At 37.6% G+C, this 23,206-nt stretch overlaps 1 protein-coding gene and 1 long non-coding RNA gene across 2 annotated transcripts; one reads left to right on the top strand and one right to left on the bottom strand.

Moving 5' to 3' along the window:
• Positions 1 to 22,904, top strand: LOC108606914. Its single transcript, XR_001915476.1, has 3 exons — positions 1 to 32; positions 6,589 to 6,631; positions 22,818 to 22,904. It is a non-coding gene; the product is annotated as an uncharacterized LOC108606914 (long non-coding RNA).
• LOC108606911 (uncharacterized transmembrane protein DDB_G0289901) lies at positions 4,077 to 8,768 on the bottom strand. The gene is made up of 2 exons (XM_017997452.1): positions 8,420 to 8,768; positions 4,077 to 5,756 (listed from the first exon to the last, which is right to left on the bottom strand). The coding sequence occupies exons 1-2, from the start codon at positions 8,475 to 8,477 to the stop codon at positions 4,144 to 4,146; spliced, it is 1,671 nt and encodes a 556-aa protein (XP_017852941.1). The 5' UTR covers positions 8,478 to 8,768; the 3' UTR covers positions 4,077 to 4,143.
• Positions 22,905 to 23,206: the final 302 nt, after the last annotated feature.

Below are 23,206 nucleotides of genomic sequence, written 5' to 3'. Positions count from 1 at the left end.
TTCTTAGTCTAGCCTAACTGCTGAACTGCCTGGTAAGCATATTGTTAAAATTTTTATTTATTTATTATATTTTTTTTTATATTATTATATTTATTTATATTTATATGCAACGATTTTGGTGTGTTCAATGTGCTGGGTTTCGTTTTGTCGACTGCGCTCGAGTCTCGCTCATTTGTTTTTATACACTTTGACATTTTTGTAAAAAATGGAAAAAGGGTATTAAGAAGTTGCCAAATGATATGTAAAGAGGAGATATTTGAGGCGTGAGACACTCCATAAAGAGTTATATATTCTTGATCGAGTATCGACGAGCTGCAGTCGATATATGCATGTCGTTTGTCGTCTGTTCGTCCGTCGTCCTCGTCCTCGTCTGTAATGAGTGCGGTTTCTCAGCAACTATAGAAGCTAGAGCAACCAAATTTGGTAATGTAAGGTGCCTCCTATAATCTCAGGACACTACGCTTTTAATTTATTTTTTTTTATTTCTCCCCCCTCCCATCTCGCAAATCGAAACAAACATATATAAGGAGTACAAAATCTTTAAAATGCTGAATAAATCACAAAATTGCTATTCATTTTTCGACTGATTGTGAAATTTCAACGATCGGATAAATTAACTTATGAATTATTCACATTTCAATTTTTAATATAGCACGCGGTGGTTGCACAGTGCTGACGCGCCTATAGCGCTCGCTACACTTTATGCGACACACTTTAGCGCTTGACAGCTAAACAGCGAAACAGTTAAATATATGTGAGCTTGTTTCTGTGATTGCGATCACAGGCAAGAAATTGCGTTTCTGGTATTTTTATGTTCAAGGAATTTGCGCAAGCGACAGCGCTGAAAAATTAACGTGACATTTTATATCGTCAGGCATTGTTTATTTGCTAACCACAACAAAATGCTTTTAAGCTTTTGGTCCTCGTGCGTTTTCCCCGCTCTCCCCCCCTTTTTATATAAGTTGTTATTCTTTGCTGCTGCCTGGCGCGCTTATCACAATCTGAGAACGTCGTCGGCTAGGCCGCCTGCAATGCCTGCAGTTATCAGCTTTGTGTTGTGCCGCCGCTGACGTGACGTGTCCTGTGTGTGTCTGCATGTGTGTGTGTGTGTGAACGTCTGGCAGCCTGCCACATACGACACAACATACGACAGGCGACAGGACTCACACACACACAAACACACACAGACTGTGTCAGAGACCTGTGCATGGGCCTGTTATAAATTTCACTGTACTTACGTGAACAAAGCCGACAAAAACACACACACACATAGATACACAGACACACACACACATAGATACATGGGAAAGTAGCATACAAAGGGGCGACTCTAAGGCTGCAGTCAACGGCACAAAAAGGCACAACAAAGGAGCGACTATCGCAAAAATGGACAACAACAAAAGGCAACACAAGATACGAGCAGCAAACGCCAAAAACTAAACCAAACCCATACCCAAGCCCAGCACAGCCAAGAATCAAAGCTAAGGCAGCAGTCGCAACGAATCGCGTAGCGCCTACACCAATGCTAAAAGCACAGCCTACTTTCAGGCGTTCGCTCACTAAGCAGCTTTAATTTCAGCCTCTTGTTTATTAAAAACAATTTAAAAGTTTGATAAATACTAAATTATTAGTATTATTTTATACTTATTATAGATTTTTTAGTATTTTATTTAATCTGCAAATAAGCCATTTTTTTTTCAATTAATTTTTAAAATCTATAAATTTTTGAGCATTTTAAATTAATTTTTGCAATAATTTGCTAGAGCAAAATTCATATTTTTTCATATAAAAATTCCCCAAGAGTATTCGAATTAAAAAATACATTTATTAAGTATTAAAAAAAAAAATAATAATAAATAATAATAATAAATAAAAAAATATATTTTTTAATAAAAATTTAACGCTGCATTTGCAACAAGAAAAGTAAAAAATAATGCTTAATTTTCTTTTAGCAAATGTACAAATTAGTAAATATATAAACTCTTAGTAAAATATATAATATTTGAGCTTTTTATTTGATTGTAAATTAAACAAAAATAAATATTTGTTACCTAAAATAAATTTCAATACCAATTTGATTTAAACTCGACGCTCTTGTTGCTCAAATATATTATAAAATGCATTTGTTTATTTACAAATATGTATTACAATTAACTATGCTATAAAAAAAATTTAAAAAAAAATATATTTGTGTTGCTTGCACTTGTGTTGCATGCCCCAAAACTGGTCGAGAGCACATTACAACTTCATTTTGTAGGCAAAGCCCTCATGTGGCTGAAGGCACGTTCTTAATTTTTTTTTTTACCACTTTTTGCTGCTGCTGTTGTTGTTGTTGCTTTTGTTGTTGTTGTTTGTCTTATTTGCCGCATTTTTGACAGGCGGGTGCATGACAGAATAGAAAAGAAAAGAAGAAGGAAAAAGTGACACAAAGCGCTGCGCTGAGATTAGGCCAGCCCACAATGGTGGAGAGACATATGCACAATGGAGTAAATCACTGGGTGGGGTGGGGTGGAGGGCTAGCGACCGTAGTAGGGGGGCGGGACATAGATGGTGAGACGTCTGTCGTTGCTGAAGCGACCACAGGGCGGGGGGCCGTAGTAGGTGAAAGGAGTGCAGACGTGGCAGGCAGCTGAGGGCAGCCACCGAGAGTTCCGGGGGGGGGAATGAGGGGGCGTATGGTGACGGCATACGGTGCACGTGGCGTGGCCGTGGAGGTGTGGCGATAAATATGCGGCGGCATAACTGGAGGGCGCGTGGCGTGGCGAGCGGTGGGCGCAGGCACTGGCACGCGCAAGTGTATGTGGTGGGTGCGGAAGGCGGACGGTGCGGGCGGTGGGGTGTTGCTAGTGATGGAATAGAGCTCGCAAGTTACGGCTGGCTGCTGGAGAGCCGGTCCCAAGCGTTGCAGGGGCGAGTGACGGTGTTCAGAGGGTGTGTGCATCTAGATTGGATGTGTGCGTCGATGGTGAGAGTCACGTGATGGTGGAGGGGGACGGTCGATGATCCGCCGCAGAGGGCTTGCTATTGATTATCAGTGTGAGACTGCGGCTTGGCTTCCAAGTCGCTCGCAAGCGTGCGCTTTGATTTATGTACAAATACTCGACCCGCCGCCTCGACGGCTCCTCCAGTTCGCTTTCAATCTTGTCGTGCGCGCGTGGACGCCAGCGCTCCAGCTGATAGCGCTCTAAAGTGAGAGAGAGAGAGAGAGAGCGAGAATAAAGCAGCGCACCCAAAAGTAGGCTATGAATTGCATTGAATGTGCATTGGAACTAGAACGGGAAACACTTGAGCTAAAAAAATTTTAAAAGCTGAAATTTGCAAAGATAAAAGATAAAACAATAAACAAAACAATTGTGCAGCTTAATTTAGAAATTTTCTATTAAAAATTGTGAGCTGCCTTTTTTAAATAAATCAATTTTAATTACTTTTTATTTAAAACAAATAGCTGAAGAGCCTTAATTCAATTTCGAGCTCATTGAATTAAAATTTAAAACTTTAAAGTTGACAATTGCAAAATAAAAATTAAGCCTGAACTTTTTAATTTGCATTGAAACTTAAGCATTTAAATTCATCGCATAAATATTGGTAAAAATTGTATTGCAATTATTTAAATTTTCCATATTATTTTGTCTTTTTAGTCTTCAGCACAAAGTTTTGAAAACTATTTAAAATATCAATTTAGATTCTTTAATCAATTAATGCTTTAAATTTAAGACTTTAAAATGATTTATTAAAAAAAAAAAAAAACTCAAGCGATTGGACTGCCCCATTTTTTCACTCGTCTGTCTGTATGAGCAACAAAATCTCAGAGACTAAAATTTCTATAGATAGCAAATTTGATTCTGATTTTGTAGCTCAGGCAGATGAACGACTCAAGCGATTGCTGATCAGCTTTGAGATACCCTTTGCCATTTTTCAAAGTGTATAACAACAATAGGCAATTAGTTAAAGTGAAACAACAACAGAGAGTGCAAAGAAAAACTAAAAAGTGTTAACAAAAAAAATTGCATTTTATTTCAAAGTGCTTAAAATTGAGGTGGTGAATAAAAAAAAAAACGTTGCAGAATTAAAATTAAGTGAGCTCAAAAAAAAAAAAACAAAAAGTGAACTTCAAAGTGGTGCAGGTGGTAGAAGAGAGAAGGACTAACCGCGACGTCTTTGGGGGCCGGCGCCACCCGAGACATTGCTGCCCGCATTGGCACCACCGAAGCCGCCACCACCGCCAGCGGCATTGGCGCCCGCATTGCCGCCATTGAAGCCACCGCCAGCATTGGCATTGGCATTAGCATTGGCCGATTGGCCGTTGGTGGCGGTGGCGCTGGCGCTGCTCGAGGCCGAGTTGCTGACAAAGCCATTGGGACCGGTCTGGGAGTTGATGTTGGCATTGGTTAAGGCGCTAGCATCGCCCAGGCCATTGTTGCCCTGGAAGATGGACTGACTGTTGGCGCCGGAGTTGACGATCTGGCCGTTGCCATCGCGCACCACCGAAGTGTCGGTGTTGGCGATGTTGGAGCTGCTGCCGAACTGATTGTTGTTGGTCGCGGTGGAGCCGCTGTTGGAGCCAATGGTGTGGCGATTGCCGTTGCGCTCCTCCTTGGTGTTGGCGTTGCTGCTGCTCGCCTGCTGCTGGCCCGGGCGGAAGTTGAGCGCCTGGCTCTGGGCGCCATTGGAGGTCTGGAAGCCGTTGGCATTGAAGCTGCCCTGCTGATTGGTGTTGGCGGAGCTCAGCTGGCCGCGGCTGCCGTCCTGGGCGAGATTGCTGCCAATGCTGCTGCTGCCGGCATCGAAGCCGAAGGGATTGCTGTTGGCAAAGTTGTTGCTCGCCGCCTGCTGGTTGAACCCGGGACGACCCTTGGCATTGGCACTGCCGCCGGCCTGCACTTGCTGGCGCTGACGCTGGAACTGGCGACGTGGACGGTCCGCCTCGAAGCCGCCAAAGCCAAAGTTGGGCTGAGCAAAGCCGCCGCCAAAGCCTCCAGGCTGAGGATAATACCCAAAGGGCACAAACTGCGCGCGACGCTTGGGACGCAGATGCTGCTGGGCGCGTCTATAACGTGGCAGCGAATTTGGATGCGTCGCCGCGTTGCCGCCGAAGCCGCCGGCATTGGCCGAAGTTTGTCCGTGGCGCGTGGCGCCAAACGCATTCGAGTTGCTGATGGTCTCGCGCACATTGACGCCGCCATATTGACGCTGGTTCACCTGACTGTTGCTGTTCGAGTTGGCGCGCGCGCCGTGTCCTTGCGCATTCACCTGCGCCTGACCCGCCGCCTGCTGCTGCTGCTGCTGCTGCGCATTGCGGTCCAGATCGAGACTGATCAGACCCAAGCCCAAGCGCGCGTTGCCATCGGCGCCGCGCTGCAGCCCAAAGCCCTGCCTCAGGTTATCCGGCGAGAGCGAGGCGCCCAGGCCAAGATTGCCCACGCGCAGCTGATTGGCAATGCCGCCGGACACGGCGCCGTTGGCATTGGTGCGTGTCCTGGTCAGCGTATTGCCGATCTGCAGACCGCCCAAGTCAATGCCGCGCGTCGCCGCCTGACTGTTCGCCACAACGCGCTGTCCGTTCTGGCGGGTCACGGCCCGCGAGTTGGACAGACCCTGCGTCAGCCCAATGTTGTTGCCCAAGTCCACTTGGCGCTCGTACGCGTTTGTGTTCGCCCTCGAGACGGAGCCCTGGCGTGGCCCAAACCCAGCGCCGCCCTGTGGTGCGCCATAGTAGGCGCCACCGAAGGGTGCACCACCAAAGAATTGCGCGTCAGCTGCAAATACGAATCACAAAAATAAATATTAAAGCATAAATTACAACAAATATTAAATAAATAATAAAAAGTATAAAGGAATCAATTTAATTCAATAAATAGCAAAAATAAATATTAAAGCATAAATTACATAAAATAAATAACAAAAATAAATATTAAAGCATAAATTCAATTAAATAAATAAAAAAGTAAATATTAATGCATAAATTCAATTAAATATTAAATAATTTATAAAGTAAATATTAAAGCATAAATTCAATTTAATAAATAACAAAAAAATAAGTAGTAAAAATAATTATTAAAGCATAAATTCAATTAAATAAACAGCAAAAATATTAAAGCATCACTTCAATTAAATATTATACAAATAATGTAAAGTTTTAAAGCATAAATTGAATTAAATATTAAATATTTATACTACTCAGAAATTCAAATTATAGCATTTATTATTGCCAAAAAAAAATTAATTGCTACAATTATTTTTACAAGCTCAGCAATTCAAATGATAAAATCATTTAAAATTATACGAGTTGCGAAATGAGCAATATTTGCAATAATTAAATCAAATATATTGCAATTAAAAATTCAAATTCAAAGCAAAAAATTTGTCGAATAAATAATGTTAACAAAATTATTAAATGCTGAATTATTGTAAAAGAAAACCTGAAATGAAGCAGTAAATAAATCTTTAAGAAATTATTTAAATTAAAAGATAAATTAAAACAAAATCATTTCTTTATAAATATATTAGCAAAAAGGCAAACTTTTTAACCCATAAAGATTCTAAATTGTTTAATCATATGTATTAATAATATCATTTTTTGTTTTGCAGCTCAAAATACAAAAATTACTACAGTCATCGGCCATGCTTATGAGTGAGTATTATTTGTTTATTCATGTTAGCATAAAAATAAAATAATTAGCAAGTAGTAGCTTCATGGGTTGTAACGGTTACCTGTTTTTTATTATTTTTAATCTTATTGTTTACTCTTAACTTGTTCTTTTTATTAGCTATCATAAAATTTTAGTATTTTAGCAATTTAAATATAATTTGCTTGTTAGCAACTGTGCATAAATTGTAGATTTAAATAATTTGCATAATTTGTTGAACAAATCTACAGCGAAATATTGTTTATAAGTCGCTTATTAATGAAGTTTGTTATTTAAATTGGCATTAATCTAATTCGAGTTTGTTGCTGCCAAATTCGAAACGTGTTTTGTGTTTTAAATCAGCGACTAACGCTGCTTTTGTTTTAAAACTAGAACTAGCAAATGACTAAAGAAAACAAAAATATTAAGATTTAAAACAGGCAGCAATTAATTATTAAAGTTACACAGTAATAACTTTATAAATTATTTCAAAGTGCTAAGCAAATTTTAGTTATAAATAAAATTGGCTAAAAATTGAGTCTAGCAGCAAAGGCTTAGCGCTTAAGCTATAAAAAATACTAAATAATTTATTTAATAAAATTAAAATTAATAAGAATAAAAAGTCATATTTCATGCATAATTAGTCTGAAAAGCAAATGATGAAAATAATGCAAAACTTCATAAAAACTAAATAAAAATCAACAACACTTAATGGAGATTGAAGGCAGCTCAAAATTAGAGTTAAGCGGAGTTGTACAATTCTATAAATAAATAGAATTAAACAGACAGACACACGGTACAGTTAACTAATGAACTCTTAGTAACGCCACTAGTTAGAGCAGCAGCTTTGGAAAGTTATTCATATTTATTAAAATATATCAAACTGAACTTGTGCCAAAGTATTAAAGAAAATAATTAAAAAAAAGAACTTATTAAATTTAATTCAAATTTAATATAATAATATTAATAGAATTAATAACAACAATTGCAGCTTGAGCAGCACTTGACAAGTTTAGAATTTAATAACAAATGTTACGTAGTTAATTTTCATATTACATTTACTAACTCGTATTTGAAAATTTTACAACACAATAAATTTCTATCAAAATTTAGAGCATTACGAAGTTGAACACACATGAAAAAAAACGCAATAAATTTGCTAATAAATTTCTATCAAAATTTAGAGCATTACGAAGTTGAGAAGTGAAGACAATAGAATTCGAACAGCTGCAATTCGAATTGTTGAATAATTGAATAAAATTTCTGTTGTTGAACTAGCGTTGGGGAAAAAATTCACTGCATGCGCTTCAATTCAATCAACCGCAGGACTGCGCGCCTTTTGTATTACACCAACACACACCAACAAAAACACACCAACACACACATACACACACCAACACATACTCAAATAGAGTTTAATGTTAATCACAGTTGCTTTTGAGCGATTATGCAAAATGCGCATTGACTCGCTCGCTCTCGCTGTCTCTCTCTCTCTCTCTCTCTCTCTCTCTCTCTCACTCTGCTGTATGTTTGTCTTGCTTGCTCATTAACATTTTTTGAACTGCGCTTTTGTTGCTGCGGTAGTTTCGTCCTTTTGGCGCAGTTGTCAATATGCTTGGCACGTAGGCGCAAAATCCAGCGATAATTTTGCAATTATTGCTGTAATAACAAAGCGAACGAAGCCAACGCATGCTGTGACTGTCTGTGTGTGTGTGTGTGTGTGTGTGTATTGGTGTCATTATCCTGTCTAGCAATTGTTGCTGTTGCTGTTGCTGTGGAGTGAAAATATTTACCTTGCGGTTGACAAACTGCCAACCAGCAGACAATTAATCCAGCAAATGCCTGACGCATTTCGTTCGTCCTGCTTCTCGTCCTGCTGCTGCTGTGTTGATAGCTCTAGCTCACACTTTTTGGCTGCTCTGCTAGCCAATTTACCGTTACGGAAACAACACACGCAATGAGCGCGTTTTAGGCCGCTGGCGACTTTTATCGTCCGCGATTTTTTTTTCTCGTCGTCTGTTGTTTTTCAAGTTTTTTATTCGCTTTTTTTCGTTGTTTTTTTTTTTTTGTTTTTTGTCGAGCTCGTGCGCGTGTTTTGTGCTAAGCGGTCAGTGGCGTTCTAAGCCTCACGCTGCTGTTGTAATCTAGCTTTAAAGCCAAAATACAATAATTAACGCGTTTTTATTGATTAGCCAGCAGCAGCAGCAGCGACGTCGACGTCGGCGCCACAGCCTCGCTTTAGTGTCATTAAAAAAACAAAAAGAGACACTGAAGAAATTAATAATTGTTGTTTGCTTTTTCAGGTTTTTTTTCTTCGCTATCTATGTGTGTGTGTGCGTGTGTGTGTGTGTCTTCCCAATTTGTTTATTGTTTAGTTAGTTAGGTTCTCGTTTAACTTGTTTTCGGTAGCCGCAGACAGCGACGCAGACACAGAAATAAACAAAAGTTTCGTTTGCTTTTTGATGAGTTCATTTAAAAGTCAAAATTATCAATTTTAAAATTTTTTTTTATTTTTTTCTGCCTTTGTTTCCATTTTGTGTTTAAGCCTCAAGTGGGGATTTTGTTTTTTTTTTTGGTTTTTGGCTTTCAAATTGAATCTAATGGGCGTTGAAGGCTCAGTTTGAAAATCGGCTACGACTTAACTTTAGTCTGCCAACCACTTTGTATGCATTCGGCCATAAAGAAGTGAATAAAAACAGACAGAGACTAACCAATCGGTTCTGTATTTTAATAAATGCTAATAGTGTTTGGGGTTTTTTTTATGGCGCTATGTCTGCCTTGATTTTGAGCTCAGACGATAGCAGATTGATAACTAAGCTTGAAAAGATTTGCTTAGAATCATAAGAGACATTTTGAAGTAAAGCTGTCAAACACTTTGATATATCAAATATAATAAAAATATATAAAATGCAAACATATAAAATATTAAAGCAGGCAAAATTTTCAAAAATGTGTTAAAATTTAAAAAAAAATTATATACACATTTTTTATTTCTATCTATAAATTCATATTAAAATAAAAACTGTTTACACTGTGCTACAAAGTTGTGCATAATTTTGTCACTTTATAGATCTGAACACATTATGTTTATTCAATGAATTCAAGCCGATAAGAAAACTGTAAAATTAAATATAATATATAAATATTTGTATAACTGCATTTTTTTATATATTTATATATATATATAATAATTGTATTTGCTTAGAAGAAAAATAATCGAATAAAACCTTTTGAAATTAATTTTAATAATTAAAAAAAAATATACGCACTAGCTTAAAAAAATTAAATAATTCAAGAAAATAATTTTGCACAATTTGCCATACACTTAAATTTTATTTTTCAGAATTTTCTATACTTTTGAATAATTTCAAATTATTTTTTTAGATTTTTCTAATTGTACTAAATGCGATAGCTTGCAAAATTAATTTAATTACATAGCAATTAATGCCTTGAGGCTTAAAGTAAAACTTAAAAACAATAGTTTATTAGTTGTTAATTAAAATTTTCAAATTAAATGCCAAGACTTTTATAGTCGCTACTTTGTATAAATAAAAACTGAGCGTAGCTAATTCTAAATTACTAAGCCCAAAAAGCAAAATTCCCCCTGCGTTAAAATTTAAGCGCAATAATAAACAAAGTACAATAATTACAAGCAAATAAAAAAAAAGTGCGAATTCATCATCATGGGCTGCATATATAGTGGATATATCAATGAATCTATAGTTTGAGGGTCGACTGGCAAATAGTTTGTGCTTTTTTTTCGAATCGCTGTGTGACATGTGCTCAGGGTCGAGTCTGACGTCTGACGTCTGTGCAAGTTGTTGGCCAAATAGATGGAGTTAGTTAGAATAATGAGGCAGCAGCTGTTGACAAAAGTGTTTAGCAAATGCCTGAGCACAAAGCCGAGCTCTGTCTGCAGCGCAAACTGAGAGCTGAGAGCTGAGGCTTTGTTAGGCGACTCATAATTAGAAAAGAAATTTAAATGGCATAATTTGCTTAAAGCATAGACAGACACACAGACAGACAGACAGACATGAGTGGAGGCCAACAAATTGGGTCACACACACACACACACAGCAGTCTAAACTTTCGCCTTGCGTTAGAGCGAGATAGCTGCCTGCACATTCAGATCGAGCTAGTGCCATATAAAAAATTGTATTTTATTGTTATTTCATTTCTAACGTTTATCGTTCCGCTGGCATCTTTACGCTGACGAGCGCGCCCACCACCCTACCCCCCTCTACGCCACTGCCCTCAGCTAGTTTGGCTGCTGCTGCTTCTGCCTTGAACGCGTGAAATGGAGTAGAAAAATTGTTTTTCTATCAAAGGCGAAAAATCGCAGCCAGTGTGCAATCTACCCCTCCCCTAACCCCCGTTAGCAGCAGCAACAGCAGCCGGCAACAATTTTGTTGTTTATACTCGCATCGTTTTGGATTCTCTATCAATTTAATGCCCTCAACGTTGCTGGACACGCGGCTTTAGCTTTTTTGCTGTTGTTGTTGTGTTCCAAACTTTGTTTCATTTTATGTTGTTTTTATTATTGTTTTTATCAATAGTAGTCGGGGGGAGGGGGGACGTACCGACGCTTTGTATTTTTGGCGGCCACTTGAATGATGCTTTTGGTTTTTCTGCTGGTTGCTGCTGCTGCTGGTTGCTGATTCTAGTTCTAGTTCTGTTTCTGGTTGAGCTTCGCTTTTCGGTTTTGGCTTTGGCATTGGTTTTTTGTCGTCAGCTGTGGCATTAGTGCGGCTCAGACTTTAATTTGCCTTGCTAATTGGAGTTTTATATAGCGCGCCACACACTGAGCGCCTCTGGGGGGTGCTGCTGGGGTTGGGTCAGGTGAATCGTCCCAATCGAATCGTTTGGTTATTGAAACGCCACACAAATTGCCAAAGCTCAGCAAATCAGTTTAGGCCAACATAAGAACAAAATAAAAATGAGCATTTTTTAAAAGATTTTCAAATATTCAGATTTATAAATCTAAGGATTTTAATTTTAGCCAACATTTTGTTGTTAATATGCAAATAAATAAATAAATAAAATAAATTAAATAAATGAAAATAAATTATTTAAACATTAAATATGTCAAAACTATGTAATAAATTAAATGAGCATTATTTTTACTAATATAAAAATCTAATAAAATATACATTTTGGTTTATGTTGTATTTATATGAATTGAATTATTAATTATTTGAGACAGAACTTTTAAGTATTAAAAGTAAATTAATTAAATATAAAAATATTTGATTGAGTACGCAATAGTTTGATTTAAATTATAATTAAAGTGGAAATAAGTAAGTTAATAAATAATAATTGGTTAGCGAATTTCTAACAATCATAAACTGGAAGCTGAAGCTATAAACCAGGCCAGAAGCGCTGCACAAATCGCTTGATTTTAGGTAATTTGGCACCCGCTGTGGGCTGAATGGCCACCAAAAAAGAAGGCTTAAGAGCCAAGCAAAGAGGGGGTGAGTGGGTGAGGGGTGTGGGGGGTTTGTAGTAACAGCGTTGGCAAACAATTTAATTAAAATATGCATGTCTACCCACGTGGATTGCGAGCTGTGCGAGTTGGGTGGGTGGTGTGGGTGGTTGCAGCCCGCAGCAAAGCGACAACAACAATTGTCGTCGACGTCGTCGTCGTCGTCGTCGCCGTCGTCGGTCGTCATCAACAGTTGACAAAAGTGGGCAAAAAGATGCCAAATTGAAACATTCGCTCTGACAGTTGGCCACAAGCCACCCACAAACAATTGCAGCACCCCAGCCCCACCCCAAACCCACCCCAACCCCTATGCCGAGCTTTATGCATAACCAAGCTACAGCTTTGGCTACAGCTTCAGCTTCAGCTTCCGTTGATGTTGTTGATGTTGTCAGTGCCATAAAACTTCTTGCCACTTGCTCTACATTTTGAGCCGCACCACCCCCCACCACCCACCGCCCACCACTCGCTTTGTCACTTTGTTGTTGCTTTATGCCGAGTTTTTAATTTCGCTTTGTGACATTTTTTTTCTCTGCTCTTTATTTGGTATTGTCAACGTCTCGAGTTTTAAACAGCAACAATCGCCTTGCAATTCTTTTTCGCGCTGCCATTTGATAAGTTTGACAGCGGCTACTTCGCTACCCCCTCCCCCGCCCTGGCACTTTTTGTGTGCAAATAAGCAGCAGCAGCAGCGTCAGGGCGTCAAACTGAAAATAAATGAGCCAAAGCGTCGCAAAGAGCGAGAGAGAGCGAGAAGCTGCGGGTTGGCTAAAAGCAAAGGAGACAGACTGAGTGAGCGCGGGGGGGAGGGGGGAGCGGGCAGGACTTGGCTGGGATATTGCTGCTGAAGTGAAAACAAATTAACTATCTCATGCTGAGTATTTTGCTGCTGCTGCAGCTGTGTGTGTGTTCCTTCGCCTGTCAGCAAACGTCGCCTGGCAAAACAAAAGCAGCAGCAGCAGCAACAGTCGCGCCTAGGCTGAGACTGCGACTGCGACTGCGGCCGAGGCAGAACCTCCAGCTTCATTTTTTTACGCTTGCCAAAGTGGCAAGTGGCAAGTGGTAAGTGGCAAGTGGATCTTGTAAACATTTTCACACTTCCAGTTTATTTATGAGCAGAGCCCAGCCCAGCCCAGCGCAGCTCTCAATTCATTTCTGAATTTCTCAGTTCTCGGAACTTCGAGTCGAGCTCAAACGTTTCAGCTCCACACACTTATTATTTATTTAAATATTTGCTTTAAGCGAGTTTTGGCTTTTTGCATATCTTATGCATTATAAAGACTAACCCAGATCTGATTTAGTTTTTGCATTTTTCTTTTGCTCTTTCACTGCTATTTAGCTTTTGTATATTTAGCTTAATTTATTTACAATTTTTGTTGAAATCATTATTTATATTTATAGTATTTTTTTTAATTTTCAGTTATTTGCTTATTAAATATATTATATATTTAATATATAATATCTTGAGCTTAATTTATTTACTTTTTTTTGCTAAAATCATTATTTATATTCTTATAAATTTTTTTTTTACTTTTTAGTTTATATTTATTTTTTATTCATAAAAGTACGTACAATATTTTTTTAATTTGATGCCTGAATTTATTTTGTATATTTTTATTTTTATTACGTTAATTGCAATTAATTTTAATAATTTTAACTTTAATTGCTTTAGATTTTAGATGCTCTGATTTATTATTATTAATATTTTTTTTTGATTTTTTAGTCATTTGCTTATTAAACATATATATTTACATATAGTTTTTAGTCATAAAATATTTTTGTTTAATTTGGCGCCTTAATAACGTTAATTGGAATTAATTCGAGTACTTTTGCTTTAGATTTTAGATGCTATTCAAAGCTCTAATTTATTATAAAATAAATGTAATTTATGTTTTGTAATTTTAGCTGTTTATTAAACAATAATAGGCGCTCTAATATTGTAATATATTTGATTTGTAAAATTGCAATAATTTTCGTCTTTTGTTTTTATATCAATTTGTGTTTTAGCTTTAGAACAACTTATTGAATTTTAATTCGAACATTACACTGATTGTTAACTTACATTAATTGATTTCCAATTATGTTGTGTTTATTTATTCAATTTGTATGAAATTTTTGAAATTTAAATATTTTTTTTGAATGTTAAATGTTCTTGAAGCCACCAAATGAAACGCGCTTGACTTTGCTGGGCTAAATAAGCAATAATTGTTGAACTTTGGCGCTAAATCGAAAGCAGCTGCAGGCGCTAAAAAAGTTACAATAAAAATGCGCTCAAGCATAGCCCGCGGTGCTTACTGAGAGGGGGCGGGGCGGGGGTTACTGAAACTTTACAATAATATTTATTTGGCTGTGCGAAATTTGAGTTTCAGCTCAGTTTTGATGGCCACGAACTCAAGTCGGACTTTATGGCTGTGTCACGCTTGTGTTGAAGTAAAGTCTAATGAGTCTCTTAGCTTCTGGACAGTTATGTTGTCTTGCCATTTCAATTTTTCTCTGCTTTTGGCTTTTTATTGGCGTGGGCGGTTCGCTTTACGGCGAGGCGTGCGCTTGGTCAAGTTGGCGGCTCAGCATTTCAGTTGCACCTGTTGGGGCTGATGGGCTGATGGGCTGTAAATGGGCGTTGGACGTTTTATGAGCGCGTTTTATGCTAATGCTGCTTTCGCATTAGCTCGCCGACAAACAAAACACACGCACTCACACACACACACACACAAGACAAACTGTAATTCAAGCGAACAAAAATTTAAGCTACTGTTAACATAAAAATATGAAGCATACGCAGCATGCGCCGACGAGTGACAAACTTCCAAGCGCACACACACACACACACACACAAACACACACACACAGAGAGAAGCGTCGCGCGCTCGCACACTCAGCACGCACACTCTGGTGCTACACTGAGAGAAAAAATCACAACTTTTGTCAAAATAAATCAAAATAAATGTTTTTTAATTTATATGTGCACTTAAATACTTTGGAAAATTATAGAAATGTGTTAAAGTTTATTGCAATATGCTGCACTATTTATTTAATATTTATTACTTATTTTAATTATTTGCTTATTCATTTTAATTATTATTATAATTAAATGTAATTAATATTTATTTTAATTGGCTTAATCTTATAAAGTATAATATGCTTTAGTTTTTCTTTTTAATATTTAAAATTTAAATTCTTTATCCATTTTTTATGCAGACAAAAATATTCATAGCTCTATTTTAAAATTTCAGCCATATGCAATAAATTCACTTGATTTTTTTACTTTTTACAGAAACTTAAAAAATATTAGAATTAATTTTAAAATAAATAAATAATTTAATTTTTTAGTTTATTAATTAAAATTTAAATTCTTTATCTAAAATTGCTGCCATTGCATTGATTTTCATACTTTTCTCAAAAACTTAAAATATTAAAATTAATTTTAAAAATGTTAAACAACTATTTTTGTAATCAAATAAATAAAGCAATTATATATAAATTCATGTAAATAAGCAATTATAATAACGTTAACTATTTTGCAAATATTTTTTGACTTTTAAATTTCGCACTACTAAGCAATAAATTTGACTTGAATTTAGTTTCCAAATTCATTTAGGTAAAAGCAGTTTTTAGCTAGCAAATGCTTGGCTATGCAGCAATTTAATTTGTACCCAAGTTTTTCTCTCTGTGTATAGTTTGTAGTCGAGGTTGACTCGCTAAGCCACTTGGCAGCAGTAACCATAACTTAGAAGCGCAAACAAGCTGAAGCTGCTGACGGGCCAAAGCAGTCAGCTGCTTACAAGACAGAGACAGAGACAGAGAGAGAGAAAGAGAGGACAGAGCGGGATGGGGTGGAGGAGTGGGGGGGGCATGTTGGTGGCTGTTACATTTCAATTGAAAGGATTTGCATTTTGTTGTTATGTTGCAGCATTTTTGTTTTACAGTTAGGGGTCGACAAGGTTGCGCGAGGGTCTCTCGAGCGTGTGGAGAGCGGCAAGTGGAGAGACGCCAGAGGGCGCCACCACGCACAAACTGGGCGAGCTCGTAGTCGCAACATAATTGTGTGTGTTTTGCCAAACTCAACTCAACTCAACTCTCTGCGTGTGTGTGTGTGTGAGTGTGATTGTAGTAGTTGTCATATGCTAAAACTTATAACAAGCGTGTAAAGCATTCACTTGTCCTAATAGTCGCTGCCATAAGTGAATCCTTAAGCGTCTGATTTGCATTATTCCCATTCATATGTGTGTGTGTGTCTGTCTGTGTGTGTGTGTATTGTTATTTGAATGCAACTTGATTTCGTATAAAAAATGCAGCAATTATCCGATGCATTCCACATTCCAGTTCAGTCCAGTGCATGCAAAACTATTTGCCAGCTTCGTAGCTCAATTCACAGATTAAGCAACGCATCAAATTAGGCCAACCCAATTGCAAAATTTCAATTGCAAGCCAGCAGTGAATTCAAGCGAATTTGGAATTCAGATTCAGTCGATGAGTTGAGCTCAAATAACTTTGCAGCAATTTGAATATTTTGAATATATTCAATGTAAACTTAACATATTGTTGCACTTTAGTGAATACACTGAGCTAAACGAATGAGTTAATAAAGCAATAAACATAAGCTTAGATTCATAATTGTTTAACAATTGTGTTTGCTTCTTACTGTTTATGGCAAATTTAATTTATTAAATTAAATTACAATTTAATGCACTTTGGCAATTTTATCCAAAGCGAAAACGTCTCTAATGCAGTTGTGAAACTTTATACAGCGCTTGCTGTTGATTATTGCAGCCCTGGCAGAGTTTTAATAACACAACAGCGACATATTCATTGCGTTTCTAATTTCTAATGCAGCAATTGGCGATTTCTCAAACGAAAATCAAGCAGTGAATTCACCAATTGCCGAATCTCATTCTTTTCCTGTTTGCTATATATAACAAGATTAAGTTTGCTATATATAATAAGATTAAGTTGCCACAGCGGTAACAGAATTAAATAAATAAGCAAAAGAATTGAAAAAAAAAAATATCAATGCAAAAATTATGGCGCATTGCAAATGCTTAAAGTTCTAAATACTAAACAGAAAGTGTAGCTAAGTTTCTAGCTTGTGAGCAAATAAAATGCAGAGTATATTTATAATATATTTATGTATATTATATTTAATATGTTTTTAGTGCTTATAACAAAATTAAAGTAAGTTACAGTAGTGCTCAGTATTATTTTTATTCTTTAGTTCGCGAAACTCTTTAGCAAATTCACGTGTTAATATTTTAAACTTCATTAAATTTACAGCATTGAGCAACTCAATATGTTTTTAAATAAAATAAAACATAATTAAATATTAAATATAGCAAACAGCAATTTACAAAAAATTTCTTGTCTATGCAAATGCAACAAAAATGTATAAAATTAATATTTGCTTGGCACTTTTATTTGTTATATATTAACACCTAATAATTGTTAAATTAATGCAAATATTTTGCTTGAATTATTGTAATTTTTTTTATATTAAATTAGCTGCTTAATTATTTATTATTTTCATTTAGTAAGCGCTTGGACTAAGAGGTAAGTTAAGTTGAGAAAAGTTTCCAAGTAAAATTGATTGCAATATTTATTGTTAGCATAGCAGCTGTGTGTGTGTGTGTGTGTGTGTGTGAAATGAAATGAAATTTGATTTAAGCTGCTTTTGTTCAATTAAGTTGCAAGTTTGAATTCGCGTTTTGCAAACAAAATTGAAGCTTTTGTTTGCATGTGTATCACACACACACACACACACTGACATGCATGTGTGTGTGCATTTTTTTTTGTATTTCTTTGCTGATGAACATTTAATGATAATTTGTTTTGACAAATTTTTCAAGCTGTAAATTTTGCTAGCAGCAATTCACACAGACACACACACACACACACATGGACAGTGAGACATATGCAGTTGTTGTGAGTGTGTGGCATGCGGCTTGACTATCTGCAAATATGTTGCACGTTGCCTGTTGCCAGCTCCAGCTCCAGCTCTGAGTAGCTGCAGCAGAACTTTTGGCTTCGGGGCATATCAGAAGAATCCTAGGGGCTGCCTTTGTAGGTGTGCACAACACACTCCACTCTCTGTGTGTGTGTGTGTGTGTGTGTGTATCGCTTTAGTGTCTACTTGTGTTTGTTTTGAGTTTGCTGCTTGCCGCGTCTGCATTGCGTCTTTTGTTATTATTACATTTTCATAAATGCAGACAGACGCAGCAAGGAGTGAGAGAGGTGGAGAGTGTGAGTGAGTGAGAGGCAGAGAGAGCTGCACACACACATTCGAAGAACTCAACTCGTTGATAAATTTTGTAAAGTTTTGTCTGCCTCGTTGTCGAGGCATGCGGCTCTTTAGCTGCCAGTTCAACACACACACACACACACACACACACACACCCACACCTTGCACCTTTTTGTGGCTTCGCTATCTTTTGCTAGTCTGCATGAGCTTCTGCCTCGCTTGCTTCAGTTTCAGCTCCAGCTCCAGCTCCAACTTTCTTGTAATTGCAACCCAAAGACCAAACCCACCCCACCCCACCCCACCCCAGCTGCCTCCCTTTGTGCTTTTGCTTGCTTAATACGCATGAAAAATTGCCTCAACTGCATGTTGAAATAAGATATTTCAATTTTGCATTGTAATTTTAGTAACTTGCATGTAAAACCAACAACCAACCCCCTACCCCCCACCTGGCGTCAGTCGGTGTAGACATTGAGCTTCGATACTCATTTGTTGCTTCGCTGCAGAGCCAGAGCCAGAGCCAGAGCCAGAGCATTATGCAAACAGCTTTTGTCCATTGCTCAGTTCGCTCAGTAATAAACTAAAGTCTAGGGAGGCAGCCCCACCCACTTTTAGTTGGTAGCTATAACTGCATAGGCGGCACTTTGAAGCGTTTGCTTTGGGGTCGGGGCTCAAGTTTTTGGCAGCGCTTAAGAACTTAACACACACACACACACACACACACATAGAAAGGCGGCAGTACAAATAAGCACTGAGGCCAAAATGGCAAGCGTCAACTTCCGCCAACGGGCACGCCCCCTCAACGCCCACGCAAAACTTTTGCCAGCAATGACACAAAAGCTGAAGCTGGCGCTGCAGTCGCTGCCTGCGTCGCTGCCTCTGCCTGCGTCGCATGTCGTTTGCCGAAATGAGCCAAATTATGACAAATTGTTGGCAAAAGTATTTAAAATGAGTTTATTTCTGGCCAAGGAGACAACTTGCCAACAATCCACACACACACACATACACACAGCAGTTCAAATTTGTGCCGCATTGTTAGTTGCTGCTTTTGGCCGCTAGCTGGCGCCACATGGCAATTAAACGCTCGCTTTAACTTTAAAAGGTAAAACAAAGTGCATCAAAGTTTTACTCAGTGCCACGCCCCCAACACCCAACGCTCGACCACGCCCACATCATAGCGCTGCCTTTTTGATTGGCACTCATATATGTTTGAAATAAATATTAAACCACTTACTAGTGACTAGTTTTTCATTTTGAAAACTATTTGAATTTTGTTCTATGCGTATGCGCAATTTAGCGCAATTAGCGCTGAATATTCAGTGCTGGTTTGGCCCAGCAATTGAGCTGCGTATAGCAAATCTATTGATATTTGTATTTAATCGAAGCACATAGTTAGTATAGTTAGTTTTAAATATATTCTATGCTGCTTGATTTAGTAAAATTAATACAAGAATTCAAAACTTGCAAGAGCAGCGCGAATTTGGCAAAATATCTGTCTATATATATGTGTATAAATCTGATATAGCGAGCAGCTATTTAATTCAAAGCACTGATATGGTAAAGCTGCTGAGCCTAACTAAGAAGTTAAAACATAATTTCATATATTTGCTATATATCGATTCATTTCCGCGAAAGTATCGCATGAAAAAAAGCAAATTACAGGAGAGCGATTATTTCTGGATTTATTTCTGCTTCATCATTATATCTTTATAACTATTGGGCCATATCTTTTCAATATTTATTCAGATAATAAGTGATGAGCTATAGAACAAGTTTGCAACAAAAGCGAGAACAGATTTGTTTATAACTCGATTGATATTAATAGAGCTTGAGAGTAAAAAGTTAATTACATTGAATTTGTTTATTTGACATTTGGTTGGAGTTTTCTGCAGTCGCCTTAGCATGTGAATTTGAGGGGCGTGGTGTTTGCTTTAAATGTTTGTTGTTTCGGTGATAAATAAATTAAATTAATCGATATATTGTCACTCGAATATTGCATTTAGAATTTGACATTCATTTTGCTTTTGTTAACTGCTATTAATATAAATAGTCCAACATAAAATCCATCAATTAATTTAATTTAGTAAATTAGAGAAATGTTTTATTTTTATTTTCAATTTTGCATGCACTCTGCAGTTTATACCTTTGTCTATCTCTTGGTTAATTATATGGCTAAGCTTGAATGAGCTTTGGCATGTGTTGGCGCTCAAGTGAATCAATCAGTTATCGCATTTGGCCAAGAGTCGCGACAGGGAACAAAGCCAGAGCCAGAAACGATGCTGCGCTGCTTTATCAGCAAGTCTAACCCAACATATAATGCGGCCATTTTGGACACAGCAGCCAACCACCCAAGCACCACCCATTTCATTCCCCCATTGAATCTGTAGCAGGCTGTAGCTGTCAGTGGATTTTGTGTTTGCTTTTGGGCTGTTTATGTTCAACTCGCGCTGTTCTGCTCGCTGGTGTTGTATAGATCAATGATAAAACATATTTTATTATGCTCACAACAACAAGAGTTGTTTGTGTGTGTGTGGCACTTGGCTCGATATTAATTATGCAGCTTTTGGTGGCATAACTGGGTGGCCATTTGTCCTTTGTTGTTCGACTATTGTCAACATTTTGGCAAACGAACAATTAAGTCTGCACTAGAACCGAACTGAGGCGGACGATCCATTTTGATTTTAGATATTATTATTATGTATCATGCACTCAGTCAGTCAAACAGTCAGTCAGTTCGTCAGTAAACTCTCGAACCCGCAGCCCAAAGATAAATACGAGCCAGCGAAACGAAATGATTCGCTAAGTAAGTGCAAATTGCGTTTTAATTAAAATGTAAAAATAAAGACATCAGAGTGTTTGTTGTTTGTGTGTGTTGAGGCGGGGGGGTTGCGGGGTCGGGTCGGGTGTGGAGTTTATGTTAGAAAAGGACGCAAGAAATAATTAAAATTCGAAAAGTAACTTGCAAATGTTTTTCAGTTGGCTCAAGCCCGATGGGACAGCTGCCAAGCAGGACAAACCAGACAAACTGTTCAGCCCCTAGTCCACCCACTCTCCCTCTCCCTCTCCCTCTCTCCCACTCTTTTGCATTGACAGCTTGCTAATGTCTCAGTTGCTTCAGCTACGTGCTGAAATATTAACTCGATCTAAGCTCGCACAACGCGCAAGTGTCACATTTCCATTTATTTTATTTCATTTCGTTTCGTTTTGTTGCCCTTTGACTTTGACTTGTCTTATTTACAAAGTGTACTTCATAGCTGGGCATTTTTTGTATGCATGCATTTTTTTCTAATCTGATTTGATTTGTGTGTTCGCTTTGCGCCGGCAAATGCTGTGAAAATTTATTTGACAAACAGTTTTCCGCACGCTTTTCACAGCTTCTTTTCCACAATTTGCCAACTTCAACAGTCGCAGCAAACCACCCACCCACCCACTGCCAATCTGGCTGAAAAATCTCGTTATTTTGTAGCCAAGTTTTGAGTGTGGAGCGGCATAAAAATGCAAACTTTTTAATTGGGTTTTTCGGCGATCATCACATGCGCGGTGGTGGGGCTTGGGCTAGGTCAACTGACCGAATCGACATCTAAGTCCGTTTCGGGCTCACACCCTGGCCAAGAGACAAGGCCTCAAAGCTGCGTTGATGGCAGCCATTTGACGCGCAGGCCAACAAAAAAAAAAAAAGAAAAGCTAAGCGGCTTAGCTTGACCAAAAACTTGGAGCGTTGTCAACAAAAAATGCACAAGAAATAAAAAAAGGCAACAAGAGGCTGCTCAATAGCTATGATAACAACAACAACAACAGCAACAAGAGCAGCCAGCCAGGCAATCATACAATCTGCTGCTGCTGCTGCTGCTGCTGGGGCAGCTTAGGTTAGCTCAGCAATCCAAGCCATGATTTTGGACAAGAATCTGTGCAAATTGGCAACGCAAAGCTGCAAGTAAACAACTTTTTAATTTTTTTTTTTTTCTGAGAGTGGAATTTTTCACTTTGCAGCTCAAGCGCAAGACTCGTTGCTTTATGAACTGCAAATAATTGCAGTAAATATCAGCTTCACATTCTTTTCAGCAAATATTTTATTTTGAGTGCTAATAAACAAATAAAAAATGATTTAAGCTTAAGCACATTTTGTGGAAAACCACTTGTCGGCTTAGGTCTGTGTTATATACAATAGTTTATTTTTATTACTTTCACACATTGAATTAGATTGAATCTGAATTTGTTAGCTGACTAAAATATGTTCATTGTAAATGATTTATGACTTAAATATAGTGTCTATATCAAATTATAACTTTTTTGCTTGTATCTTGGTTATTAAATATTCAAAGCAACCCAACCTAACCTCGCTGGAAGTTAAAATGTAATTTAATTACCTTCGCACTTAATTTACCCAAGTTGTAGTCGTTTAGTGATTTAATGCATTTTCTTACTATTTTCCATTTATTTTAAACTAATGTGCTCAATAACAATACTTTGAATATCTTTCCAGGCATGGGCTTACATCCTGTACAGAGGACTACGACATCAGCACCTACGACAATACCAAAAGCGATGGCTGCTTGTCCTGCTTGAGCCGATGCTGTAACAATGGCTCTTATATATTGTTTGTATTTATATTATTAATTATTTGTAATACTAAAACCTACATGTTTTCTATATATGTAATGTTTCTGATTCGCATACAAAAATAATAAATAATACATATCTATGTATGTATATATAAAAAAACGATTGACTTCTTATTATTGGTAGGGTGTACGGAATGGGTATTTTCAGATTGGTCATCAAAGCTATCGAATTGCATATCTAGAATTGGACAACATATCTGAGCAAGTTCGCTGCTTAAGTCTTTTTTTGTTTACATTTTGTATGGAAAAT

This window comes from Drosophila busckii, chromosome X (genome assembly GCF_011750605.1).
Source record: "Drosophila busckii strain San Diego stock center, stock number 13000-0081.31 chromosome X, ASM1175060v1, whole genome shotgun sequence".
Lineage (NCBI taxonomy): Eukaryota > Metazoa > Arthropoda > Insecta > Diptera > Drosophilidae > Drosophila > Drosophila busckii.
This window is presented reverse-complemented; position numbering and strand designations above follow the sequence as displayed.

What these genes read in the sequence shown, in the direction of transcription:
- LOC108606911 (XM_017997452.1), bottom strand. Translation starts at nt 8,477, where the DNA reads ATGCGTCAGGCATTTGCTGGATTAATTGTCTGCTGGTTGGCAGTTTGT. An exon ending in GGCAGTTTGTCAACCGCAAG is followed by an intron (nt 5,757 to 8,419) that starts GTAAATATTTTC and finishes TCGTATTTGCAG; the next exon opens with CTGACGCGCAATTCTTTGGT.